The sequence below is a fragment of the Sorex araneus genome, chromosome 1, assembly GCF_027595985.1.
Source record: "Sorex araneus isolate mSorAra2 chromosome 1, mSorAra2.pri, whole genome shotgun sequence".
In the NCBI taxonomy this organism is placed as follows: Eukaryota; Metazoa; Chordata; class Mammalia; order Eulipotyphla; family Soricidae; genus Sorex; species Sorex araneus.
The window spans coordinates 353696553-353724494 of record NC_073302.1 but is presented as its reverse complement, the minus strand read 5'-3'; the positions used below and the strand labels follow the sequence as shown (position 1 = coordinate 353724494).

General features: G+C 44.3%; 1 protein-coding gene across 5 annotated transcripts in view; it reads left to right on the top strand.

Moving 5' to 3' along the window:
- Positions 1-2423: 2423 nt before the first annotated feature.
- Positions 2424-27942, top strand: part of AMPH (amphiphysin) — a 241854-nt gene continuing 216335 nt past the window's right edge. For all 5 annotated transcript variants that reach the window (XM_055147158.1, XM_055147157.1, XM_055147155.1 and 2 more), the window contains exon 1: positions 2424-2575. In XM_055147158.1, the coding sequence (XP_055003133.1) occupies positions 2507-2575 (69 nt within the window). In that variant the 5' untranslated portion in view covers positions 2424-2506. The remainder of the gene's footprint in view (positions 2576-27942) is intronic.

Genomic DNA, 27942 nt, shown 5'->3' with positions numbered 1-27942 from the left:
TTCTCAGTAGAATCTTCAACACAATGTCCTCACTAACAAAATAAAACAAAAAATAGATGTAGACAAATGGCACTATATCAAATTTAAAAAGCTTCTGAGGTCTAGAACTGAAGTCTATGAAAAGTACATTCAATGATTGGGAGAAAATATTTGCACACCATATATCAAAAGGATGATACCCAAGATCTATAAAGCATCCTCAATCAATGCGCAACAACAAAAAGCAACCTTATCAAACAATGGGGAGAGGAAAGCCTTCTCAAAGGAGACGTAAATATGGCCAAAAGGCATTTGAAATTATGTTCCTTGCCACTAATTATCAAAGAAAGCCAAATCAAAATGAGATGTTACTTCACACCAATGTAAATAAAGTATATATAAAAGATTGGAAACCAGGTCATTGTGGACATGGTGAAAAAGGAATTCTCATTCCCTGTGGGTGAGACTGTTGCATGTATCAGCTTCTTTGGAAAATGGTTTAGGGCGTCTCAAAGCATTAGGAAGAGAACTTCCATATGACCCAGTGATTCTACTCCTAGAAATCTACCTCAAGGACACAAAAACAAAAACATTAATCTGAAAGGACACAGGGAAATCTGTATTCGTCACAGCACTATTTATGATTGCCAAAATTTGGAAACCATGCCAAGTGCCGCATAATAGATGACTAAATAAGGTAACTGTGGTATTTATACCCAATGGAATACTACTCAGCCACAAGCAAAGAGGTATCTTACAGTTTGCTGCAACTTGGGTGGAATTTGAGGGTATTGTGCTAATAAAGTGAGCCAGAAAATAAAGGTAAATTCCTAATGATCTTGCTAGCATAACTCAGAGTATAAAGATAAAATGAAATGGACTAGCTAATGCTTAATGGATACAAATCTTAAGATATGGTAATAGGCCTGGGAATGGAGGAGCCCAGAATGGTGGTGAGATCTAGAAACACTGGTGGGTGTTATTCACTAATTTACATTCCTTTCATTTTCCTTTCTACTTTAGTTGAACGCTCCAAGTGTAAAGCAATCTAGCACTATTGTAAACTATTGAAATTTTAGTAAAAAAATTATAAACTACAAAGAAAAGTAAAAGTTGATGCAAAGGGTGATGCAAAGTTGATGCAAAGGACCAGAGTTAGCATAGGGGTAAGGTGCTTGCCTTGCACCCAGAGGATTTGGGTTTGATCCGTGGCACCACATATGGTACCCAGAGCCAGCCCTCCAGGAACATCTCTGAGCACAGGGCTAGGAGTAAGCCCGGATCTCAGCTGGATGTGCCTTCCTTCTCCCCTCACCAAAAGCCTCAAAGTCTGTGAAACTCAAAACTCGATGTAACAATTCTTTTTTGTTTTTGAGTCACACGAGCTATGCTCAGGGTGTACCCCTGACTCTGTGTCCAGGGATTCTGGCAGTGCTTGAGGGACCAGATACAATGCTGGGAACTGAACCCAGGTTGGTTTCGTGTGCAATCTCTCTGGACCCCATGCAGTAATAACAACAACAAAAAGTTAAAGCAAAATAAAAATATAGAAGTTTAAAGCATGTGGGCTCGGGTCCCTGCTTCCATTCAGGGGACTTGTCTCGTCCTGTCGCTCTTTGTCCCCCACCCCCAGGACTTGGGCCTCCCAAGGGCGGGGCTCACACCATCCTTTGGACACTATAAGAGGTGGACAATATGGCCAGGGCCCTCAGAGTCCTAGACTGTCCTCAGCGCCCTCCGGGGTAGTGGCCACGGCTCCCCAGTGCCTCCAACCCCCTTCTCACCTCGCGCTCACCCCATCTCTCTCTCTCTTCTTTTCCTAAAATGAATCACTGTGAGATACAGTTACAAAACTTTTATGACTGAGTTTCAGTCAAGCAATGATGGAGCATCCATCCCTCCACCTGTGCGCATTTTCCAGCACCAAAGTCCCCAGTCTCCCTCCCGCCACCCCCACCCCCAGCCTACCCCCTGCCCTTGTGGCAGGCACCTTCCTCCTTTCTCTCTTCTCGGGGGCACAATGGTTTGCAATACAGAAACTGAGTCTCTTCTGTGTGTTCAGGACCCTCATCTCCAGTGCTGACTCGGCTTTCAAAGGCTCAGTCTTGCCCCTGCCCCTCCACCCACTCCCACCTCTCTGCCCCGCCCCTCCCCGATTTGCCCCGCCCACAACCGTCCTCTACCCCTCCCTCCCGGAATGCCCCGCCCACGTACACCTCTGCCCCGCCCTTCAGCTATGCCACACCCATATCCCGGCCAGTGTCGTTTCTCCCTGTCATGACCCGCCCACGTCCCGCCCCCTGTCCCTCCTGCCCGCCAGGTCCCGCCCCGCCCTCTCCGCCCCGCCCTTGCGTGATGCCCCGCCCATATCCTCTCCGCCTCGCCCTCCCTCGATGCCCCGCCCTGCCCTCTCCGCCCCGCCCTCCCGCCGTGCCCCGCCCCGCCCGCGCCAGCGCGCCCGCCTCCCCTGCGCGTGCTTGCGGTGCCGCTCCCCGCGCCGTCGCCGCTCGCCGCGGGCACCGCAGCCATGGCCGACATCAAGACGGGCATCTTCGCCAAGAACGTGCAGAAGCGACTCAATCGTGCGCAGGAGAAGGTGAGGGCGGGCGGCGGCGCGGGCGGCGGCCCCGCACTGCAGCGAGGCGGCTCCCGGCACTGCGGCCCGGCGGGCGGGCGCGGTTCCCGTGGGCAGCGCGGGGCCCGGGCACAGGCCGGGCTGCGGGCACCCGGACGCCCAGCGGAGCTCCAGACGCCCACTTTCTTTTCCCTTCTCTGGGGCGCTGGGCTGCCCCTCTCCCGGGCCCTCGTCCGAGAGGTGGGAGCCGAGCATCCTCTGCAGCCGCAGTTCCCACGTCCGCGCGCAGAGGAGGGCGTTCGTCTCCCGGGCTCCTGTGCCCATCGCGCGCGGGTCACGGCGGGAGCTGCCCGGGCTGTGCGGCCGGGCAGGTTGCGGGGCTCAGCGCGGCTCCGGGGCGCTCCCCACCCGCGCCAGTCTCGCCTCGGGCTCGCGGCGGCTCTGGGCGCGGGCTGCGCGGGTGCCGCAGCCAAGGACACCGCGCGGCCGCCGGCACCTGGCCGCGTCCTGCCCGCGCCGCGCGTCCTCCGTCTGCTGCCTGCCTCCACAGCGGATGGTGGAGTGCCCTGCCCGCTCCGAGTCAGGCTCGGCCCCCGCCCCCGCCCCCGCCCGGACACACTCACGCACACTCACACTCACACTCACACACGCACATATACTCACACATACACACTCACACACACTCACCACACACTCACTCTCCCTGGACAGCGAATTACCCGCTTCCAAGTCATGCTCAGTCCCTTCCCCACCCCAAACACACACACACACTCACACACACACACACACATACATATACTCACACACACTCACACACACTCACCTCACACTCACTCTCCCTGGACAGCGAATTACCCGCTTCCAAGTCATGCTCAGTCCCTTCCCCACCCCAGACACACACACACACTCACACACACTCACACACACTCACCTTACACTCACTCTCCCTGGACAGCGAATTACCCGCTTCCAAGTCATGCTCAGCCCCTTCCCCACCCCAAACACACACACACTCACACACACACTCTCACACACACTCACACTCACATACATACCCACCCACACTCTCTCTCTCTCTCTCTCTCTCTCTCTCTCTCCCTCCCTCCCTCCCTGGACAGTGAATTACTCTCTTCCAAGTCACGCTCAGCCCCACCCCAAACATACACACACACACACACACACTCAGTCACACACACTAACACACACTTACACACACACACACACTCCCTGGTTCTGGAGAAGGCGTGTAGGAGGGACACTGACCACACTGCTGCCCGCAGGCGCAGAGCCCTGTGGGCAGTCTTGGCCCCCTCTGGCCACACACACACCCTCCGTGCAGTAAGAGGATTGCATTTCCTTTAATATCTCCAAGCTCCCCCAAACCATCAGTCACCGACCGCTCTTCTGCCCTGCTCTGCCAGTGGCTGAGGTAGCGCCCCCTCCAGACCTGGTCACCTGTCAAGAAATAGCCCCCTTCTGCACGAATACGGGCCTTTTTTCATACTTCAGTTTACCCACTTTTTTGGAGAGGAGAGCATTCCTAGCAGTGCTCAGGGCTTTCACTTGGCTCTGTGCTCTGTGCTCCCTCCTGGAGGTGCTCAGAGGACCTTATGTGGTGGCCGGGATTGACACCACATCAGCTTTGCACAAGGCAAGTGCGCTACCCACTGTACTATCTCTCTGGCCCCTTTATGCATTTAAACTATTTTCTCACCTTCGCTTCCCTTCATTCCAAGTAATTACCTGCATCTTTGGTCTGTAACTTTCACAGTCTCCATTTCCATCTCTGAAGGAATTTAGTGATGGAGGCTGCCTATTCAGACAGGAAATTACTTCCTAATCTAGGTCACCAGCTGTTAATATGCCAAAAATAAATGCAAAGAAAACATAATCCGTATCTGAGAGCATTCAGGCCTGTGTCAGCTGGCAAACTGACACACTGTAGGCTTGGGAGGTGTGTGTGTCCTGATGTGACAGGCTGTGGTCAGGCTCCTGAGACAGTGCAGAGGCGTTTCCATTGTCCCCCTTTCTTCCTTAGTGAGCATCCTGTGAGAAGGACCTGGTGCCCTTCTTTAGCAGGTCAGGTTCCCTAGAGGGGCGAGTGTCCATTCTGGCACGTTCCACCTGCTCTGGGGACAGCAGAAGCCGGGGGGAGTTGCTGCAGGCTGAGGACCCAGCGTGTGACTGCCACGAGGCCTCACCTCACAGCACCTTCAGACTTTGTGTCTCTTTGTAGCTTCGGTCCCTTCTTCCTGCCAACAGACAGACACACCATCGCACTGGCCCTGTGTCCTGCTGCTCTCAGGCCATCTAGGCCTGGTGTCCAGCACCATGTTTTCTCAGAAGGGTGGGTCCACTCGCCGGACTCTATCCTTTGGAATAGCCCACAGAACCGGGGCTCTTAGAGCATGACTGAACTCAGAGGTGACTTAGATATATTTTAGAAATCTAAAATGCATTTCCCCCCTTCTAGGAAGTCTGTAAAGATTCACTGAAGAAGGAATGAAAAATATATACAGTCAATCAAAAATCCCAGAAAGATGAGAAAGCATAGCTTTACCCTTCAGTGATTGCACTTTTCTTTGGATATGTGAATATAGATAAATATGGTTAGATCTTTTCCCCTGTGTAGATGTGCATTTATTTAATTAAAGCAGTCCCATACTAGATGGTGTTATAACTTAATTTCAAAATGTGGACATTCTTTAAAACACGCACTTACTTTCTATCAGCATTATAAATGAGCAGTCTTGGAATGCATTGATTTAATGAGTCCCCTGGTTTAGACTCTGAGAACATTTGTAGGAAAAGTATTTGTATAGACCCATGAGTATTTCCTTAGGTAAATTCTTGGCTTTGGGATGTGGCTTGCTGGTAGAACACAGGCCTCCTTCGGTAAATTCCTAGAATTATTATATAAAGATATGCATGCTATTATTATAGTTGATTGCCTTTCTGAAAGGTCATATCGGTTTACATTCTCACCAGAGTCCTTTAGATACTTTCCAGTACTGGCTAATAAAACTTAGAACAATATTTAATGGTATCATTGGAACCTAATTAGTTTTTTCATTTAATTGATTTTTCTTTTTTTTTTTTTTAATTTTATTTTGATTTTCTTTTTTTAACCACATCCAAGGTCTTACTCCTGGCTCTGCACTCACGGGTCACTTCTGGTGGGCTCAGGGGACCATATGGGATTCCAGGATTCAAACTCGAGTCAGCTGTGTGCAAGACTGATGCCTTACCTGCTGTACTGTCTCTCTGATTGAGCATTTGCTTCATTTTTAAAAGCTGAATGTTGCACTAGGGCAATAGTACAGCGGGTAGGGCATTTGCCTTGCATGTGGCTCACCTTAGTTTGATCTTCGGCATCCAGACATGCCTAGGTTGGCAGTCCATGGCCTCCTGAGAGCAGGTATGTTCACAGGTGCGAGGATGGGAGCCTTCTCCCCCACCTGTCGTTTCTGCTCTCCATCCTTTCACCCTGTTCTCGGACAGTTGTTCCCAGTGGTCCTGTGGCTGCCAGCAGCTGTAGACAGCATGTTTTTCTTTCAGCATTTATAGACACTGCTCAGGAGAGCCTCACTGGCCCACACTGGGCCTTGTGCCTGTCCCTGGAAGAAAGCGAATCTTTCTAACTGCGAGCCAGGACCACCCGCTGGGCGAGTCACAAGCTCTGCTGACACTGGAATAGAGAGATCCCCTTGGGCCATATGGACCCAAGGTGGCGGCAGGCAGCGGGGCTTGAGGGCCCAGCAGGGCAAATGGCTGTGGGCTGGGAAGGAAGAATGTTCACTGAGGCATGTTAAAAGACCTCTTCTGGCCCGTGTTTGTAGAGAAATAATCACATAATCTTCCACAGTTTATTTTTGTTTTTCTTTACATTAATACATGCAATTAAAATCAGTATTCCTAAAAGGCCCATGTCCTGCCTGCTCCAATCTGCAGCTTTATTTCCCAGGGGCAGCTATTAGTAATCATAAGATTTCTCAAAAAAATATGTTTATGTAACTTCCTCTTAATCTCTGCATGTTTCATGAACATAGGTAAAGACTTAGCTCTCTTACATTTGCTCCTCACTTCCACATACCCTAATCGTAGACTGTAGCAAAAATTACTAATTGCTCAGGTTTATTTCTAAAAGCATGATTTCTTTTATGCAGCCAACCTAGGTTTGATTTTCAGCAACAGAAGGGTTTCCTGAACCTCAGCAGGAATGCTTCCTGAGCACAGAGCCTGGAGTAAGCCCTGAACACAGCCTATGTGGCTCAAAACCAGAAAGGAAAAAAAAAATTTTTTTTTATTGGAACAATTATAGACTTAAAATATTTAGCTTGATATTTCTTTTTTTGTATTTGAAGGATTATGTTTCTGGCTCTTAGCTGGAGTAACAGAAACATACCATCCTGCTTTTTTTATGTTCTGGACTGTATTCTTTAACTGTCTTGAAATAGCTTTGTGTAATTATTGAGAACTTTGAGATTTTCACTCAAATGTCTGTTAAATTCAAATGTTCATTCATTTGAAATCTTCACTTAAATGTCTGTTGAGGTCATTTGCTGATGTTTTTGTTTGGGTTTCTTCCTATTTCTTCCTGGCCTTTGAATATTTCCTGCAGGGCCTTAATCAGAAGGATAATTTCTAAGTATTTTGTCCCAGAAAGTGGCTGCCTATTTTCTTTCCTTTTCTTGGCAGGGGTGGAGGGGAAAAAACCTAGCAAATGTGCTATTACTCCTGGCTCTGCACTTAGGAATTAGTCCTGGTGGTGCCTGGTGATTCCTGTGCAAGGCAAACCCTGTGTGCTGTACTGTCTCTCTGGCCCTCTGTTTGTTTTCTTAATGGTACCCTTTGATGAACCAAAATTTTACATTTTTATGCTTTATTGCCTGAGAATTTAGTATTTCTCCCGGCTTTTTAAAATTCTTTTTTGGTGTGTGTGTGGGGGGGTGGTTGTAGAGTGGGTTGGGGACCACACCTGGCGGTGCTCGTGGCTTGCTCCTGACTCTGCACTCGGGACCTCTCCTGGTGGGCATGGGGACCGTATGTGGTGTCGGGATGGACAGCTGTGTGCAAGGTGAGCACCTAAGCTCTGTACCATCGTTTTGGCTCTGTGTTTTGTGCTCTAGTGAAATTCTGCTATCTAACACTCTAAGGATGTGTTCATGGTTGAGCTGAGCGAGTTTGGCTGTCCGCTAATACAATCTTCAGGTGTTATTTTTCATACACTATATATTTCCAACTATATTATAATTATTTGAAGACATGGCCTGATGCTTTGTGATCTGCGTGTGATCAGCAATGATACAATTACTTGACTTTCTGTATTTTTATTTACGTTGCACTCCTGAAAACACGTTGTCTTCATGCATCCTCCATCATTCTTTCTCTGACTTTGTGACATTTCCTTAAGGATTTCACTTTTCATTATTAGCTCTGCCATTTTGTGGCAGGTACGGCAGGCCCACAACAGTTCATTTTATATCACTTGTTGTCAGTTTTGAACTGAATGATCAGAAAGTATTTCCTTAGAAGAAAGTTAGTGTGAATTGTTGTATGTCACCTTGGAGACATTAAGTCCTTGTATGGACGATTACTAAGATGTTGTTACAGGTTAAGCCTTCACTGTTTGGTTTGTCAAGGTCCAGTCTGGTGTGCTGCTACTGGATCATCACTGTTAGAGAGTTTGGAGATGTTGCTCCAGGCAGTCCAGAATTTTTAACTGGGTGGTACAGTTGGAGTTAAATTTTCGACTGGGCAATGGCTTTGGGAGTGTGGATGTCACTGCCAGGACTTCTGGAAGTACAGGGTGATAGGGGAAGGTAGATGCAGAGAAAGCCTGTTGATATCTGTCACAAAAACCTACATACCTGCATTTTCAGCAAGTTGATTTCTGGGTTCGGGAGAGCCTAGCAAGCTCCCCGTGGCGTATTCATATACCAAAAACAGTAACAATGATGGGTCTCATTCCCCTGACCCTGAAGAGCCTCTAATACAGCACCATTGGGAAGGTCGAATAAAGAGAGGCTGCTAAAATCTCAGGGCTAGGACGAATGGAGATGTTACTGAGCCCGCTTGAACAAATCCAGGATTGACGGGATGACAGTGCTACAGTGATACCACATACTGCTGACCTTTCGTGTCCCCTACTTGGGAGCAGCTCCATGAATGTTAGTTTGGACCATGCTAAACTGTAGTTTTTCTAAGTCAAACAGTCAAATATTGGCAGCTGGTTGGTTTAACATAGTAGTGATTGTGTGATATGACAGAAAAAAAAATGTTTTCCTTTTTATAAAGCTAATTATGTGACACTTTTAAAAAAATTGTTACTTGTTGAAGAACATTTAAGTTTATTCTAAAAGAGACATGGATGGTGCTTGTGCATTTGTACGTGTGTGTGCAAGTGTGTGTGTGCGAGTGTATGAGCATGTGTGAGTGTATTTATGGGTGTGTGAATGTGTGTGTGAATTTGTGTGAATGTGTGTATGTGTGTGAGTATATATGTGAGCCTGTGTGAATGTGAGTGTAAGTGTGTGTGTGTGTGTGTGTGTGTGTGTGTGTGTGTGAGAGAGAGAGAGAGAGAGAGAGAGAGAGAGAGAGAGAGAGAGAGAGAGAGAGAGAGAGACCCTGATCTGTTCAGGAATTTTTCCTGCGGCCTCCTTCCTGGTAGAGGAGTGGAGCGCATGCCATATGTATCCCGAGGCTGCATGCCCATATGTATCCTGAGGCTGCTTTGCTGACATTGAGGATTCCCTGCATGGGATCTGGACTTTCTCGTTGCTGCTTTCATACACCTTGTCTTCCACTAAGGATATTTTTTTCTGCTTGCATTAGAGATTGCCACGTTTAAAATAACTAGTATGAGGATATTCCTGACAGATTGCTTCTTTCGTTTTTTCTCATAACACGCAAGCACCCATTTGCATCCTTTCTCCAGGGGTGAGTTCAGTAGGACATCATCAGCATTATGGGCATTCTAATTTTAAGATGAGTGAAAATTGCTGTCCCTCTTCACAGCATAGCATATTGTGTGTGTGTAATTAAGTTTTAAAGAACTGTGTGAGATATGTCAGGAAGCAGGTCAGAATATACAAAAGTGATATATACTGTCTTTTTCAAGTCTGGAGATTTCCTCTTTGCTTTTTAAGCACAATTTTTTATTTCTATTTTCTTTTGGACTATAGATAATCTAATCAGAGCTACTTGAGGAAATAACTAGGCTGGTGAGCTTTTGTGAAGAAAATAATAAATGTAAAGATTTCTGTTATAGATAGAATTATCCAGACATTCTCAATAATGAAATATAGCCATTTACATAGTGGAAGTATAGTCATCACAGAGTTCAAGGAATTTACCCACAAAAGAATATAGTAATATTATATACTCAGCATTATTCAAGATTAAAGTGATTGTAATCTCAATTCTTCAGAAGATATCCATTGGCCAACTTTTAATATAAAAATACTGAAACTGCATTTTTATTGATTTGAGATCTAAATTTAAGTGTAGTAGTTAAGTAGATGTACTTTCTGAGTATGTATTGAATGAATATCTTATGAGGATTGATGTTGGATAAATCCATAGAAAGATAATAATTTTGAAATATTTTCCTTGTTATAGTTATATACTGCCAGGGGTTATTCCTGAGTGCATGAGCCAGGAGTAATCCCTGTGCATCACCAGATGTGACCCAAAAAGAAAAAAAAAATCAGTAATGTTGTTAAAATAGCCCAAAACCAAAGTCTCAAGCTACCCATTAATATGAGTTTGATTATATAGCCATGCTCTTTTTTCTTCGTTTCTTCTTGGCCACATCTGGTGATGGTCAGGGCTTACTCTTACTCTTACCTGCTGTGCACTCAGGGATCACGCCTGTTGGTGCTCAGCAGGACCATAGGAGATTCTGGCGTATTCGATATGCCAAAAATAGTAACAAGTCTCAAAATGGAGACTTTACTGGTGCCCGCTCGAGCAAATCGATGAGCAACGGGATGACAGTGACAGTAATAGTTATATGAAATTTTGATTACCCTGTGTAAAAAACTATGCACGCCGAAGGGCATGTGCACTTGTAGGCTCTCCGGGCGGCTCTGTCTCACTGCCCGCATTCGGTGCTCTGGAACCGCTGTGTATGGGCTGGATCGGGACGGCCGCTGGCCAAGGACAGATGAAGGAAGAATGAGGACCAAGCTGGTTGCTGGTTACTGTTTACTCAGTCTTCCATCTTTCTCATCTCCCGCACTCCTAGCTCTGTCCTCTCTCTGAATCTACTGTGCTCTGGATTCTCTCTCTCCTCCCTTTTTCTCTCTTGCCCTTGCCTCTAGGCTACACACAGCCGGTAGCAAAATCAACATAAGAAAGCCCTTCCTGAGGGCAGGTTCAAAGGGAACACAACCTAGGACCATTCCAAAGTCCTTTCTGACTGCCTATAGGCAAAATACTTCTTAAGGGGTTTTTCTCCTTTCCTTAGTCCAAACACTCATTAACATCCTAATGCTAGTTATTTTTGTATGGACATAGCAAGAGATACATTGAGGCTTGCAAGGCAGCTCTCCTGGCAACATCTTGCCTACTCAGACTACAGCACTCAGGCCAGATTAATCATTCCTAACCCTAGCCGTGTCTGAATCTACATATCACTGTTTGGATCATGACAACATTTGTCCATGACCAAGCTCTTAACTTATAGTTAAGCATTAGGCACTTTTGCCAGGCCCATCTCGATGCCAGGGTAGCACACAACTCACCGCTTGCCCTGGGTCTGTCCCATCCCTCGTCAGGACCCTGCTTTTGGGGGTGCTAGGAAGTAAGGGCAGCTGAGGCTTAGGTCGAGAGAACAGATGCCCAGGAGGAAAATATCTTGTAGAGTCAAATGACTTCCAGGTTACAAAAGCATAGCATTTGCTACAGTCTTTCTGTGTCCATACAAAAGGACATGGCTCTGAATAAACTATGCAGAGGACTCAAGAAGAGAAAAACAATATTTACAAGTCAACAGAACACAAAGAAAGAAGTTACAGATAAACAGAGGAATTGGAGCACTGTGACAGGAATAACCCAATAAATCTAAACTATCAGAGGCTATGTTATTCTACAACCCTGAAGCTTCTTAGAACAGATGTACCAAAAATCAGAAAAACACCGTTTTGATCATTTTTATTTTATTTTAATTAATTACATAATTGAACGTTTAGTTCAATTTGCAAATGGGAAGAATCTGAATAGATCGAATTCTATATCAGTAATTTTCCTATCTTAAAGTACCTACAGAAATTTAATAAAATACACATGGCCCTGGTATAATGTGCTCTTGTTATAATTGTGTGTTCACAAAAGAGGAGGGGGGGCCTCGGGGCTCTATCTCTCCTACTGCCCAAGTTCGGTAGTCTCATGCTGCTTCCCCCACCCCGGGGAGGCTGATGGAGATGGGCAGGCGAAGGAAGGAACGAGTGCCAGGCTGGTCGCTATCAGTTGCAGTTTATTCCAATCTCCGTTCCCGTTCTGCTTCTCTCTCTCTCTCTCTCTCTCTCTCTCTCTCTCTCTCTCACACACACACACACACACACACACACTTCTGTGTGTTCTCCCTACTTCTGTCTCTTCTCCCTACTTCTGTCTCTTCCCCCTATTTCTGTGTCTTCCCTGTTCTTCTCTTGTGTGTCTCCTTCTCTGTCTCTTCTGTCTTCTTACTCTGTCTCCCATCAGTGCCCCCCTTCTCCTTCAGTCTCAGTTTATATAGCAAATTACACAGGGCAGTAACACAAACGTGGGTTGAACATTAACAAATCAACAAAGAAGGGTAAGACCATTTCTCGAGATTAACAAAATCTCACTAAGGAGATTACTAGGAGGTCCACTCAATGGTGGGATCCAAACAAGGGTGTGTCGCTTTCTCTTTTCCTCAGCTAGTAATCCACTTACATAGTTGTAGTAAATCTACTTCTAATATTCCTGGCAATGTCATTCTGTATGAGCACAGTAAGAGATATAAAGTTCGGTTTTTCCTGAGGACATCTCACTATACATTCCAGACCACAGTCCTCAGGCCAGGTTAATCTTCCTAACCCCAGCAGGGTCCTAGTCTCGTCGTTACTTTTGGATCATGACAGCATTTTCCATGATCATGCCCTCAACTTATAGTTGAGTATTGTGGCACTTTGGCCTGGCCCATTTCGATGCCAGGGTAGCTCTCAGCTTGCCCTGGGTCCATTCTGTCCCTCGTTGGGACCCTGCTTTTGGGGTGCTAGGAACTACAGGCAACTGAGTTGAGAAAGCAGATGCTCAGGAGTAAATATTATTCGGAGTCAATCAACTCCCAAGTTACAAGAGCATAATATTAACTGTCTTCCTGTGTCCATACAGAAAGGACATTGCTTTAAGGTAAACTATCCAAAAGACACTAACAATTTCAGAGTCCTTAGAAGGATCTGATCTTACAAGATAACAGAATCTGATTAGGGAAAAGGTGATTAACTGGTTGGGAAGGAGGGTGCAGAGAAGAGTTTACAGATAAACAAAGGAATGGGAGTGTCTCCAGAGCACTTAAACCTAAACTCCTTGTGGCAAGGGAGGAAGGACAAACCAATGTTATCCTACAATAATACCTAACATTTGTTAATTACAGGATACTAAATATACTCTGAAAACTTAATGTCAATCTGATATAATATGTTTGTATTTATTAAGAAACTGACATGTGTGCTGGAGCGGTAGCGCAGTGAGTAGGACAGTGCCTTGTATGCAGCCTTCCGGGTTTGGTTTCTTGGCACCATGTGTGGTCTCTGAGCACTGCCCACAGTGACCACTGAGCCCAGAGCAGGAGTAAGCCCAGAGCACTGCCATATGTGGCCCCCAAGCAAAAACAAACAAACAAAAAGACCTAAGATGGGAAAGGTATTTATTAGGGACTCACAGCTGTTGAAATTCCATTTTACATACAGAAGATAAGAGTTGGTGGAAAGAGAAGTCTTTGAGAATGTATACTCAGCTGCATTTCCCTTCCCAGGAAAGTAACATTTTATTTATTTATTTTTTAAGATTCACTGAGGCACAAGGATTTACAGTGCTATTAATTATACTTACCAAGCTTGCAGCATTCCCTCTCCCCCTCACCCATTGTGAGCTCAGTTCCTAGACAAAATCTTCAGTTCCAATGACTTTGGCCATTTGTTCTTACCTTAATATGTTTATTTTTTGTCTCATATTTGGGGTAGCTCTCTTTTTTATTGTGGAAGTATTGACACGTACACATATAAGTGAATGGAGAGTTAACCTGGAATTCCAGATTATTATAAATCAGTAATGATTGATAAAGTAAAATGCTTTTTAGAAATCTATATTTTACAAATATATAAGTTAAAATTGATGTTATGCATACTTCTGTGCTAGTACATATTACTTATTAATACAAATATAAAATTTAGTAAGAGTGAAGAGAGTTAAGGAAAACTAACTCTCTTCTTTATTTTGGGGAGACACCAATTAGGCTTGTAGAATTTAAAAACGTTTGTTTTATCCTTTGGGGAATATTGGCTTTTTGTTAGGAAACCTAGATACTGCTTAAGTGTCTGAGTGAATATGTAAAGGATTATAATAAAAATCTCTTTGAATGCTAAAAAAACCTAGTCAGATATATAACATTTAATGTAAATGAAATGTTAATTCGTTATCACGAATGTCCAGCATCCCTTAGCAGGACAGGGGTTTCACGCTAGCAGAGGGCGGCTGTTGGTGCCACGGGCAGCACCGTCTGCTGAGGAATACGCCTGGCCTTTTAGAGAAACTCTCCATATTTCTTACAAGACTGGTGACACAGTGTGATTCCCTGAACTCTCGCCTTTCCTGAACCTCTGTAAGGTCCCTTCAGATCTGAGCGGCAGTCCAGCTGGACGGAGTGGTGTTGGGGAAGTGTTTGTTTGCTTGAGTTTCTGTTCTCTAGTCCACCATTCTCTTCTGGCTTGTGGAAGCTCATTTGATAGAACTGCTGTAGATCTTATGGTCTTTCCTTTGTATGTAAGTTCCTTTTTTGATTTTGCTGCTCTCAGTATTTTGTTACTACCTTTCGCTTTTGTCATTCTGAGCACAGTGTGTCTGGAGTTTTCCTACTTGAGTCTGTTTTCGCTGGGACCCATTGGTGCCTGTATTCCTCAACTATGGGAAATTCCTGTCTGTGATTTGAGTTGATCTGTTCATCCACAGTTGGACGTTTGGGTTATTTCCATATCTTGGCTATTTTACTTAATCCTTGTGATGAATGTATCTCTTAGAATATTTGTGTGTTTTGGGTGTAGATGTTAAGGGGTATCACTGGGTAACATGGGATTTCTATTTCTGTTCCAATGTTTTTCATATTACTTTACATAAAGGCTGAACCGGATTGATTCCCCCAACAGTGGATGAGATTTCTTTTCTCCCCACAGCTTCTTAATACTGGCTGTTTCCAGTCCTTCTTATGTGTAGCATTTTCACCGTCATGAGATGATATTTCAGTGTTTTTCTGTCTGCATTTCCAGAATCACAAGGGATGATGAGCACTTTTTCATATGCCTATTGGCCATCTGTATTCTTTGAGGAACTGTTTGTTTATTTCTCCATTTTGGGTGGTATCACTGCATTTTTTTGTTGTTGAGTTTTTGTATTTGTTATTAGCCCTTTATCTGAGATAGTATGTGTATTTTTTTTTTTCGGGGTAGGGTGGGGGGTCACACCGTGACCAATCAGTGTTTAGGACTGATGAGGGATAACTCCTGGCGGGTTTGGGAGACGTGTGTGGTGCACAGGCTGGAATCTGGCTCTACTGAGAGCAAGGCAAGCACCTACCTACTGCACTCTATGCTGGCCTTAATGTGCACATATTTTCTCCCATTGAGTAGTGTGTATTTTTATTATATCTTGAGTCTCTTTTGCTGTGCAGAAGTTTTTGAATTTGATGCAGTCCCATTTATTTGTTTTTGTTGTTTTTTTCTCTGTGGTTATATGATTGAGGACTTCTCTGTAGTTTCTTGGAGAGCTCTGCCAATGTTTTCTTCGTTTTCCTTTTCTTTCTTTTCATTTTATTTTTATGAATTCTGGTCTTTTCCTAAGTTCTTTTTATCCACTTTGAATTTACTTTTGTAAATGGTGTAAGATAAGGTTCTAATTTCATTTTACGACAAGTGCCTATCCAGTTTCCCAGCACCATTTGTTTAAGAGATTTTTCTTTCCTCCATTTCATTTAGACCCTTTGTTTCATTGGGCTGAAGATCTGTCTTTATTCCAGTACCATGCAGTTCTGATTTGTACAACTCTGTCATATATAGTTAGTATAAAGTTAGGAAATGCATTGCTCTTCATCTTTTTTTCCTCCTCATTAGGATTGCTTTGGCTATTCAGGGAGTTCCGTGGTTTCATATAAATTCTGCTAGAATTTACTTTTAGTTTTTGAAACATGTAATTGGAATTTTAATGGGTATTGCATTGAATCTGTATAATACATTGGGTAGAAAGGTCATTTTGGCAATGTTGATCCTTCTGATCCGTGAACAGGGAATGTCTTTCATTTCTTGGTGTCTTCTTCTATTTCTCTTAGCAGTGATTTACAGTTTTCACTCTATAAGTCTTTCACCTCCCTTGTTAAATTAATTCGTAGATATTTGATGTTTTGGGGCACTATTTTGAATGTTTTCAATTTTTTTCTTTTACTTTTTTTTCAAAGTTTTTCTTTTACTTCATTATTTGCATATAGGAATGCCATGAATCTTTTGGGTGTATTTGTAACCTATTACTTACTGTATTTATTATTTCCAGAAGGTTTTGGTGTGTTGTGAGATTTTTAATGTGAGATTTTTAATACTTGTATCATGTCTTCTGCAAATAAAGGTAGGTTGATGCCTCTGTTTCCAATTTGGATCTCTGGTAACTTTTTTTTTTGTCTTATTGCTATGGTGTGTTTGTCAAGAAGGCATGCTGGGGTGCGAGGGAACCTGACACTGGTGGTGGGACTGGTACTGGAACACTGTATTTCAGAAAATCTATTACAGACAACTTTGTAAATTGTGGTGTCTTAATTTTAAATCACTGTATCACTGTCATCCTCCTGTTGCTCATCGATTTGCTTGAGTGGGCACCAGTAACATCTCCATTGTGAGACTTCTTGTTACTGTTTATGGCATATCGAATACGGCACGGGTAACTTGCCAGGATCTGCCGTGGGGGCGAGATACTTTCAGTAGGCTTGCTGGGCTCTCCTAGAGGAGCGGAGGAATCAAACCCAGGTCAGCTGCCTGCAAGGCAAACACCCTACCAACTGCACTAATATACACAATAAATAAACAAATATAAAAAATGTAGACACATGCACTTTTTCAAGGGCAATTTGGCCCTTGAATCAGATTTTCTGGTTTGTTTTGTTCTAGAATTTTTTTTTGTTTGTTTGTTTTTTGGGTCACACCCAGCAATGCACAGGGGTCACTCCTGGCTCATGCACTCAGGAATCACCCCTGGCGGTGCTCAGGGGATCATATGGGATGCTGGGATTTGAACCCGGGTCAGCCGCGTGCAAGGCAAATGCCCTACCTGCTCTGCTAATCACTCCAGCCCCATGTTCTAGAAATTTTTTGTTTAATCTAGTTCCTGTAATTTGTTGGCATATTTTTACTGTGTTCATGTATATAGTATTAATTTCTTTTCGAATAAGCTTGCTAGTAATATTACCTATTTAATTTTAAATCTAAAATAGGTAATATTACTTTTAAATTGTAATAATATAAAATTTATTTTATATTATATAATATAAATATAATTATATAATATGTATTTATATTATATAAAATAGTAAAAATATAAAACTTTTAAATTTTCTCCACATGTTCGGACGAGCCTCATGCATGACGGTACCGGCAGAGGAACCCAGGTGTGTGGGACCCGGGGCTGAGACCTCCAAGCCTGCTCGGATCGGGACTGGGCCTCTTCTGCCCAGATTTCCCATTTCCCAGTAGCTAGGCAGTCACTCCCAGGGACTGCCCCCGGCGCCATGTAATCCCGTCAACGGCCAGCTTCCAGAGACTTCAAAGCAAGCTCCTGGAAGCACGCAGCTGCTTTGCGGCTACCCTATATCTTATAGCCTACTTCTCCCTCTGGGAGAACCTGGCAAACTACCGAGAGTTTGCCCACATGGGAGACACCCGCAAGATCCCCATGGTGTATTAATATGCCAAAACCAGTAACAAGCTGGGTCTTATTCCCCTGACCCTGAAAGAGTCTGCAATACGGCATCATTGGGAAGGACGAGTAGAGTGAGGCTTCTAAAATCTCAGGGCTTGGACAAATGGAGACATTACCGAGACCACTCGAGAAATTCGACGATCAATGGGATGATGATGATGATGAATTTTAGATTTTAGTAATTTTAGTCTTTTCTATTGTCATTCACTAGAAGCTTGTCAATTTTGTTAATTTCTTAAAGAACCAACTTTTTTCTTTTAATTGAATTGCCGTGAGATACAGTTACAAAGGTTTCATGTTTGAGTTTCAGTCATAAAATGATCGAACACCCATCCCTCCACCAGTGTACACTTTCCACTGCCAATGTCCCCAGTATCACCCCCCTCCCTAACCCTCCCCCTACTTCTATGGCAGACAATTTCCCGAGTACTCTCTCTCTACTTTTGGGCATTATGGTTTGTAGTATAGATACTGAGAGGCTATCACATTTGGTCCTTTATCTACTTTCATCACACCTCTCCCATCCCGAATGATTCCTTCAACCATCATTGTCTTAGTGATCCCTTCTCTATCCCAGCTGGTCTTCTCCCTTGTTCATGAGACAGACTTCCAACTATGGAGCAGTCTTCCTGGCCCTTGTGTCTACTGTCCTTGGGTGTCAGTCTCATATTATGTTATTTTATATTCCACAAATGAATGCCGTCATTATGTTTTTCCCTCTCTTTCTGACTCATTTCACTTAGCATGATACTCTCCATAAAATCCACTTATAAGCAAACTTCATGACTTCATAGTATTCCATTGTGTAGATGTACCAAAGTTTCTTTAACCAGTCGTCTGTTCTCGGGCACTCTGGTTGTTTCCAGATTTCAGCTATTGTGAACAGTGCTCCAATGAACATACAGGTGCGGTGTAATTTTACTGTTCCTTTTTATATCCCTGGGATATATTCGCAGAAGGGGTATTGCAGGATCATATGGAATCTTAAATTCTAGTTTTTAAAGGAATGCCCATATTGTTTTCCAAAAAGGCTGGACCAGTCAGCGTTCCCACCAACAAAGAAAGAGAGTCCTTTTCTCCCCACTTCCATGCCAGCACTGGTTGTCCTTGTTCTTTTTTTTTTTTTTAAATTTAAATTTTATTGAATCACTATGTGGAGGGTTACAAAGTTCTCAGGATTATGTCAGTTATACAGTACTCAAACACCCTTCCCTTCACCCGTGCCCATATTCCATCACCAACCACCCCATTATACCTCCCGCCCCCTCCCGCCCCCCCAGTCCGCGCCCTTGTAAGTGATAAGTTTCACTTCGTTTACACTTTATCTTGGTTACAGTCCATGTTTCAACACATAACTCACTATTGTTGCTAGGGTTTCCCCCCAAAAAAGAAAAGACAGTCCCACTGTCAAGGAAGCATTTGATGGCTCTCCATTGCTGAGAATGTAGAGATATTAAGTCCCGCTGTTTGTTACATAATTTTTCTATTTTTTTCCCCCCTCGTCCCGCGCCACCGAGATCACGCCTGTTTAGTAATCACCACGCTGCCTGACAAAGGGAAAACAAACCAAAAGAGATGGTTATTTCTCGTCATCAGCCGGCGTGGGCCTCTGGCTTAGTTGATAGTCTGGTAGAATGTCTGCAAGCAGTTTCTGGAACCAAAAGTAATACGCTGGTATCGGCCCCGGCTCAAGATTCCACCAGCGTCCTGCTGTTCCAAGTACATAATAATTTATTCCCTTGTATCCCATTCCCACGCCACCAGGTCCGTGTCAGCTTAATGGACATCATACTATGGTTAACGCCATGCCGCGTTTCTTCCCGAGAAAGAAGGATATTTCTTCTCAGCTGGCATGGAGATATGGCTTAGTTCAGTCTATAGAGATGGCTACCACTTTGGTGGCCTTCAATATTTCAGCAAAAGACTTACTATTCTTGTTAGGATTTCCCACCAAAGTCCGACCCGTTAAAAGGGAACCATTTCATATTGGTGATGATTAAATGACAATAGGTTGCGCGGCCATGGCAGCGGCCTCTCGGCTTTGAATTTCTGTATAAAGTCCAGGGAGAGTACAGCCAGAAATTACACGTCGCTACAAACTTTAACCCTATTATGGTCCCCCCAAAGTCCAACCCATTACAAAGGAACCATTTCATATTGCTGATGATTAGATGACATTAGGCTGCCGCGGCCGTGCGGTTTTGGGTTTCTATATAAAATCTAGGGAAAATTCTGCCTAAAATTCTATCGCTACAATCTTTTACCCTTCAACAAAAAACTTAGTACTATTGTTTGGAGTTTCCCCCCACGTTAAGCCCTGCCAAAAAGGAACATTTACACGTTACTGACAATCAAGAGATATTAGGTCGCGCGGCTGGCGGTTTTGGATTTCTATATGAAGTCCAAGGAGAATTCTTTTGGTAATTGCATCACTCGCTGGCAGCGCCTGGGCCAGAAGCTCTGAGCACACCGTTTGGAGGCATTTTGGGGGCGCCGCTCGTGTCCAAAGTGGTTCAGTTGCCTCCCGGGTCGATCTCTCGCGGGCCAGAAAGGAGCGTCCCCACATGGCTCTGTGCTTAAATGTCGGCCGGCACAGGGCGGATCCGGAAGTCCCGCCCATCGGCTATCCCGGGCTTCCTGTAGAGTCTAAAAACCGGCTATAGCCTCGCTGCGTTCAAAAAGAAAGAGTTGAGAGAGAAAAGACCATACCCTGGCGGCAGCGCCTGGGCCAGAAGCTCCGAGCACACCGTTTGGAGGCATTTTGGGGGCGCCGCTCGTGTCCAAAGTGGTTCAGTTGCCTCCGGGGTCGATCTCGCGCGGGGCCGCAAAGGAGAGTCCCCACATGGCTCTGTGCTTAAATGTCGTCCTTGTTCTTTTTGATGTGTCCCAGTCTCTGTGGTGTGAGGTGATGTCTCATTGTTGTTTTGATTTGTATCTCTCTGATGATTAGTGATGAAGAGTATTTTTTCATGTGCCTTCTGGCCATTTGTATTTTTTTTTGAAGAAACTTCTGTTCATTTCTTCTCCCCATTTTTTGATGGGGTTGGAGGTTTTTTTTCTTATACAATTCTACTAGTGTCTTGTATATCCTGGATATTAATCCCTTATCAGATGGGTATTGGGTAAATATTCTTTCCCATTCTGTGGCCACTCCCTGTATTTTGGTCACTGTTTCTTTTGAGGTGCAAAACCTTCTTAGTTTAATGTAGTCCCATTTGTTTATATTTGTTTCCACTTGCTTGGTCAGTGCTGTTTCATCCTTAAAGATGCTTTTAGCTTCAGTGTCCTGGAGATTTCTGCCTACATTTTCCTCTATGTACCTTATGGATTCAGGTCTAATTTTGAGGTCTTTAATCCATTTTATTTTATTTATTTTATTTTTTTTTAATTTATTATTTTTTTATAATTTATTTATTTTTAATTAGAGAATCACCGTGAGGGTACAGTTACAGATTTATACACTTTTGTGCTTATACTTCCCTCATACAAAGTTCGGGAACCCATCCCTTCACCAGTGCCCATTCTCCACCACCCGTAAACCCGGCGTCCCTCCCACCCTCCCCAATCCCATCTCCCCCCCACCCCACCCTGCCACTGTGGCAGGGCATTCCCTTCTGTTCTCTCTCTCTAATTAGCTCTTGTGGTTTGCAATAAAGGTGTTGAGTGGCCGCTGTGCTCAGTCTCTAGCCCTCATTCAGCCCGCAACTCCCTTCCCCCACATGTCCTTCAACTACAATGTAGTTGGTGATTGCTTCTCTGAGTTGCCCTTTCCCCGGAACGTGAGGCCAGACTCGAAGCCATGGGGTCAACCTCCTGGTACTTATTTCTACAGTTCTTGGGTCTTTAATCCATTTTAATCTGACTCTTGTGCCTGGCATTTGACAGAGGTCAGAGTTCATTTGTTTTTGCAGGTAGCTGTCCAGTTTTCCCAGCACCACTTGTTGAAGAGGCTTTCCTATTCTGCTTCACATTTCTTGCTCCAAAGAATCAACTTCTGGTTTTATTCTGTTCCATTTATTTTCATTCTCATCCCCCTGCCATATATATTTTCTGTATTTCCTTTTTGTTTAGTTTACATTTAGTTTAGCATGAAGGTTATATTATTGATTTGGCATCCTCTTAAATATAGATAGGGGCTTCTATCTACAAATTTCCTTTTAAGCATTGTTTCAGTTGTGTATCTTAAGTGCTGGTATATCATGTTTTTATTTTCATTTGTCACAAAGTATATTCTGTTTTTTGTTATGATTTTTTTCATGTTATGAAGTGTGTTGTTTTATTTCTTAAATCGCTAATCATTGATTATTTCATTTTGTTGTAGTTAGGTAAAAATTTTTGTTACTTAAATCCTTTGAAATTAGTGAGTAGAAGGGACAAATAGAAGGTACTTGGCTGTCAGAAGGTACAAAATTCCTGTTATAGGAGAAATAAATGTGGGATGTGGTATTCAAAAGAGTGGTTAGAGTTAACATTCTATAATGTATTTTGCAAAATATTCTGTCTTAAAACTTTTCATATAAGAGAAATGAGGTGATGAATGTCAAGTACCATCTAGTAATTCCAAATAATTATATTGCATATCTTAACCTTATGTTAGTCAGTTGTTCTTCAGTGAATCTGGACAAAATAAATTTGTGGTAACTTGTTTTATGCCTCGATTGTGACTGACTCTTCAAGGTCATGTCCATGACTGGGGGGCCCACTGTGGGGATGGCAGGACTGCCCTGAGTGTGGGGGCACTATGGGGATGGCAGGACTCCCCTGATGGGGAGGGGGGAACTGTGGGAATGGCAGGACTGCCCTGAGTGTGGGGGCATGTGGGGATGGCAGGACTGCCCTGATGGGGAGGGGGGCACTGTGGGGATGGCAGGACTGCCCTGATGGGGAGGGGGGCACAGTGGGGATGGCAGGACTGCCCTGACGGGGAGCGGGGGCACTGTGGGAATGGCAGGACTGCCCTGAGTGTGGGGGCACTGTGGGGATGGCAGGACTGCCCTGATGGGGAGGAGGGGCACTATGGGGATGGCAGGACTGCCCTGAGTGGGGGGGGGGTGCTGTGGGGATGGCAGGACTGCCCTGAGTGGGGGGGGGCACTATGGGGATGGCAGGACTGCCCTGAGTGTGGGGGCACTGTGGGGATGGCAGGGCTGCCCTGACGGTTGGGGGGGGGGGCAAGGAGCATGGGTAGTGTGTGTTGTTTGAATCCTGGTCCAGGAATAGACTCACTATTCACTGGGCGATGCTTGGCCTGAGCGTGTGGAGAGTGGCTATGAGCATGGTGGCGACTGGTTCTAGAGGTTTTCGGCTGCTGGGGCTGGGTCCCTAGGGATGGGGAAACAGCCTGGCACAGGTCCGGTGGCATGGTTGTGGCGAGTGTCATGTTATGCCCCCTTCTGGGAGAGAAGGACCTGTGATCTGGATGGTGGTTGATGACAAGATTATCTGGGATCAGCCAGAGGTGGCTGGTGGGTATCACCGCTGAGTCACCGGAGACGGGGCGGGCGGAGGGAGGGCACGGGCAGAGGATCTCTGTTCCCAGTCCCATTGCGCCCAGAGTCCTCAGATCCGAAGTCCCGCATACCCGGGCTTTTCAGGGGATTCGCTCCTGGGTGAGCCTCGGCCCAAGTGTGTGGGAGTGGCCGTGATCATGCCGGCGATGCCCTGTACTTTACTTTGCTTCTTTGACTTCTCTCTGTCCTACGTTTACGTGAAGTCATCAGCTATTTGTCTTTTTCCCTTCTGACTTAGTTGAATCTTTTCTTAGAATTTTCTTATTTCTTTTTTGTTCCAGTGTTTCTTATTACTGTATTCCCTGTTACAAGACATTTTGTAGTATGTCTTTTTAACTCTCTATTGTCCCTTTTATTTTGCTGCTAAAATTATGTCCTTAGTGTTTTCCTGGCATTATAAGCAGTATTTTAACTTGTAGCATTCTAGTTCAGAATAATAATATTTAAGTAGGAAAATAACTTTTCCCTATTAGTTTCATTTATTTTCCCCTACTTTATTCTGTGGGCTGTAAGATATATAATATGTGTCCATCACAGGATTTATTATCAATTTATGTAGCTGTCATTGAAAATGAATTACAAACCAAAAATACAATTATACTTTGCATTTGATAATGCTCCAACATATTTATAAAACAGATTATTTTAATAGATTTGACTACTATATTAATAACTCAGTTAACATTTCAAGCCTAAAGCTCAATCATAGTAGATATCTAGTGTGTAATCAGTTTATTGTGTATAAATGTATGCCTACATTTTGTTGACTGTTGGGTTACTGAAAGTTTCAGACTTCTTTTAATTGTGTTATAGTTAGATAGCAGGTCCTGAGGAGCTGTGCGTGAGCTGTCTGCGTGCTGTGTGTGGGAGAGGAGGGGTATGATGTGAATGAACCGAGACCACTTGGACATCTTTCCTGTGGCTCAGACTCGGCAGCTGAGGCTGCCTCTCTGGGCTCACACCGGGCTCAAGCTTGGTGTGGCTTCTCTATGGAGGCAACTGCTTAGTTGTTTGTTTTATCTTCTGCACCTGAACCTCTGTCCTAAGATTTAGTTTTTACCATTTGAAATTACCTTTTATTTTGTGAATCAAAAATCATCAAATATCAGCTGTGCTTTTACAGTTCAGCTTAAGAATACCCAATTATCCCATCAATTTTTTTCCCTCTTCGGATTTTTTACCCACCTGCTGTTTGAGGATGATGGCATGGAAGCAGAGAGAGTTTTATGGATAGTACAGTGGCTGGAGCGATAGCACAGCAGGTAGGGCGTTTGCCTTGCATATGGCCGACCCAGGTTCGATTCCTTCATCCCTCTCGGAGAGTCCGGCAAGCTACTGAGAGTATCCTGCCCGCACAGCAGAGCCTGGCAATGCTACCCGTGGCGTATTCAATATGCAAAAAACAGTAACAGGTCTCTCTCTTTCTGACTCATTTTACTTAACATGATACTTTCCATGTTGATCCACTTATATGCAGATTTCATGACTTCATCTTTTCTAACAGCTGCATAGTATTCCATTGTGTAGATGTACCAAAGATTCTTTAACCAGTCATCTGTTTTTGGGCACTCCGTTATTTTTGTCTGGATTCTGGCTATTGTAAACAGTGCTGCAATGAACATAAAAATGCAGATGTCATGTTTTTTTTCTTTTTGGGTCACACCTGGCGATGCACAGGGGTTGCTCCTGGCTCTGCACTCAGGAATCACTCCTGGCGGTGCTCAGGGGACCATATGGGATGCTGGAAATTGAACCCGGGTCAGCTCCATGCAAGGCAAATGCCCTACCCGCTGTGCTATTGCTCCAGCCCCCGCAGATGTCATTTCTATTATACCTTTTTGCTTCTCCGGGATATATTCCCAGGAGTGGTATTGCTAGGTCAAATGGGAGCTCAATTTCTGATTTTTTGACAGTAGTCCATATTGTTTTCCAAAAGGGCTGAACCAGTTGGCATTCCCACTAGCCGTGAAGGAGAGTCCCTCCCTTTCTCCCCACATTTGCGCCAACACCAGTTGCTTTTGTTCTTTTGGATGTGGGCCAGTCTCTGTGGTGTGAGATGATATCTCATTGTTGTTTTAATCTGCATCTCTTGATGATTAGTTATGTAGAGCATTTTCTCATGTATCTTTTAGCCAAATTTGGATTTCTTCTTTGAGAAAATTTCTGTTCATTTCCATCCCCCATTTTTTGATGGGGTTGGAAGTTTTCTTCTTGTAGAGTTCAACCAGTGCCTTGTATATCCTTGATATCAACCCCTTATCAGATGGGTATTGGGTGAAGATCCTTTCCCATTCTGTGGACTGTATTTGTATTTTTGTCACTGTTTTTTGTTTTTTGTTTTGCTTTTTGGGTCACACCTGGCGATGTTCAGGGGTTAGTCCTGGCTCTGCACTCAGGAATCACTCCTGGCAGTGCTTGAGGACCATATGGGATGCTGGGAATTGAACCCGGGTTGGCCGCGTGGAAGGCAAACGTCCTTTCCACTGTGCTGTCACGCCAGCCCGTGTCACTGTTTCTTTTGAGGTGCAGAAGCTTCTTAGTTTGAGATAGTCCCATTTGTTTATCTCTGTTTTCACTTGCTTGGCCAGTGGCGTGTCATCTTTGAAAATACCTTTAGCTTCAGTGTTGTGGAGGGTTTTGCCAACCTTGTCTTCCTTGTACCTTATGGATTCTGGTCTGATGTTGAGAACTTTAATCCACTTTGACCCGACTTTTGTGCATAGAAAGATCGCTTATATGTGTAATATAAAGTAACAGAATGGGAGACTAACACCCAAGAGTAGTAGAGATAAGGAGCAGGAGGTCTGCCCCACAGCTTGGAAACTGGCCTCACATGCTGGGGGAAAAGGTAGCTCAGATAGAGAAGGGAACACCAAGTAGAGGATGTTGGGAGGACCCATTTGGGCTGGAAGGGAAGATGAGAGCTGAAAGTAGACTATAGACCGAACATAAAGGCCACTCAGTACCTCTATTGGAAACTACAACACCCAACAGGAGAGAGAACAAAAGGGAATGCCCTGCCACAGAGGCAGGGTGGGGTGGTGAGGGATGGCATGGGGGTGGTGAGAGGGATACTGGGGTCATTGGTGGAGGAGAATGGGCACTGGTAGAGGGATGGGTAAATGACCACTGTATGAGTGAAATGCAAACACAAAAGTTCATAAGTTTGTAACTGTACATCACAGTGATTCTCTAATAAAAAATTTAAAAAACGTAACAAGTCTCACAATGGAGATGTTACTGGTGCCTGCTTGAGCAAATCGATGAACAACAGGATGACAGTGCGACAGTGCTGCAGTTGACTCTGGCAGGCAAAGAAATTCTCTCGTTTCTAATGATGAATGGTGGATGATTTGGAAATTATCCAATAGCTGTCTGTTGCAAAGATTGATCTTTGTAGCTAGTTAAGATCTCCCTGGAAGTACTAGAAGGTTCTTTTATTCTCATGGCTTGGGCTATTGCCATGTTAATAGCCCAGCCAAGACTATCAAATAGATGACTTTGACTTGGGGTCCTGTTTTCCGTTGAACTGTGATGTGTCTGGGTCCTTGCCAGTGGTACTGTTGCTGTTGATAAACAGGAACAGTTTGGAGCTGGCCATGATATGTTAGAAAGGCTGTTTTAGTAAGAATAAAGCTGTTCTGTCAGTACCCACCTTAGGGAATACTGTCATTGTAGCACTATCGTCCCGTTGTTCATAGATTTGCTCGAGTGGGCACCAGTAATGTCTCCATTGTGAGACTTGGTGTTACTGTTTTTGGCATATCGAATACGCCACAGGTAGCTTGCCAGGCTCTGCCATGTAGGCGGGATACTCTCGGTAGCTTGCCGGGCTCTCTGAGAGGGATGGTGAATCAAACCTGGGACAGAGGAATCAAACCCAGGTCAGTTGCGTGCAAGGCAAATGTCCTACCCGCTTTACTAAAATTTGGACTTTGTTCCCAGTAGTGGGAGGAGATTTTCCAACTAATCTGATCTGGGTTTGAATCCTGACTCACTTACATCCCAGCTATGTGGTCTTGGGGCTTGATTTTCTGAACCCTGTTTTCCATTTTGGCAGAACGCAGAAAGTGATTTTTTCCCCAGATTGGTGTTAGGATCTGAGCTAGTACTTTAAAGTTGGTTCAATTGGAAATCTTTGTCTAGAATATAAATAGCTTTTAATTTTTTTTGTTTTTTTAAGGTGACAAATTAGCACTATATATTTTTATGTTTCATTAAAATAGATTAGCAAAAAGAGGATCTTAGTGTATATTCCACACATCTATTTGGGCCAAATGGGAAAGCACCTCATCTAAACTGAGAAAATCTGGTATATACATATACTTCCTTGGGCCAGACTCCAGTCTGCTGATGAGGTGGCCCAGAACCAAAAGTGTAGAAGGATCACTTGACCTCATCTTGCTTCCTTTGAGGACCTCATGCCAGGGACTGGGTTTGGCTCTTGATCCTGAGTGATGAGGGAACAGACCTCTGGGACCTTTCAAATATGAAACAAAGCATTTCTCTTCATGCAAAGAATTAGCTTTAGAAAGACCCATAGAGACAGACATTTTATCTTTTCTTTTTCTCACTTTCAGTGTACATGTGATATTGTCAGCTTTGCCGCACCCCACACTCCCGATCCCAGCACCAGAACAAGTCTCAGAACTAGCTGCTCTTCCTGATCGAAACTTT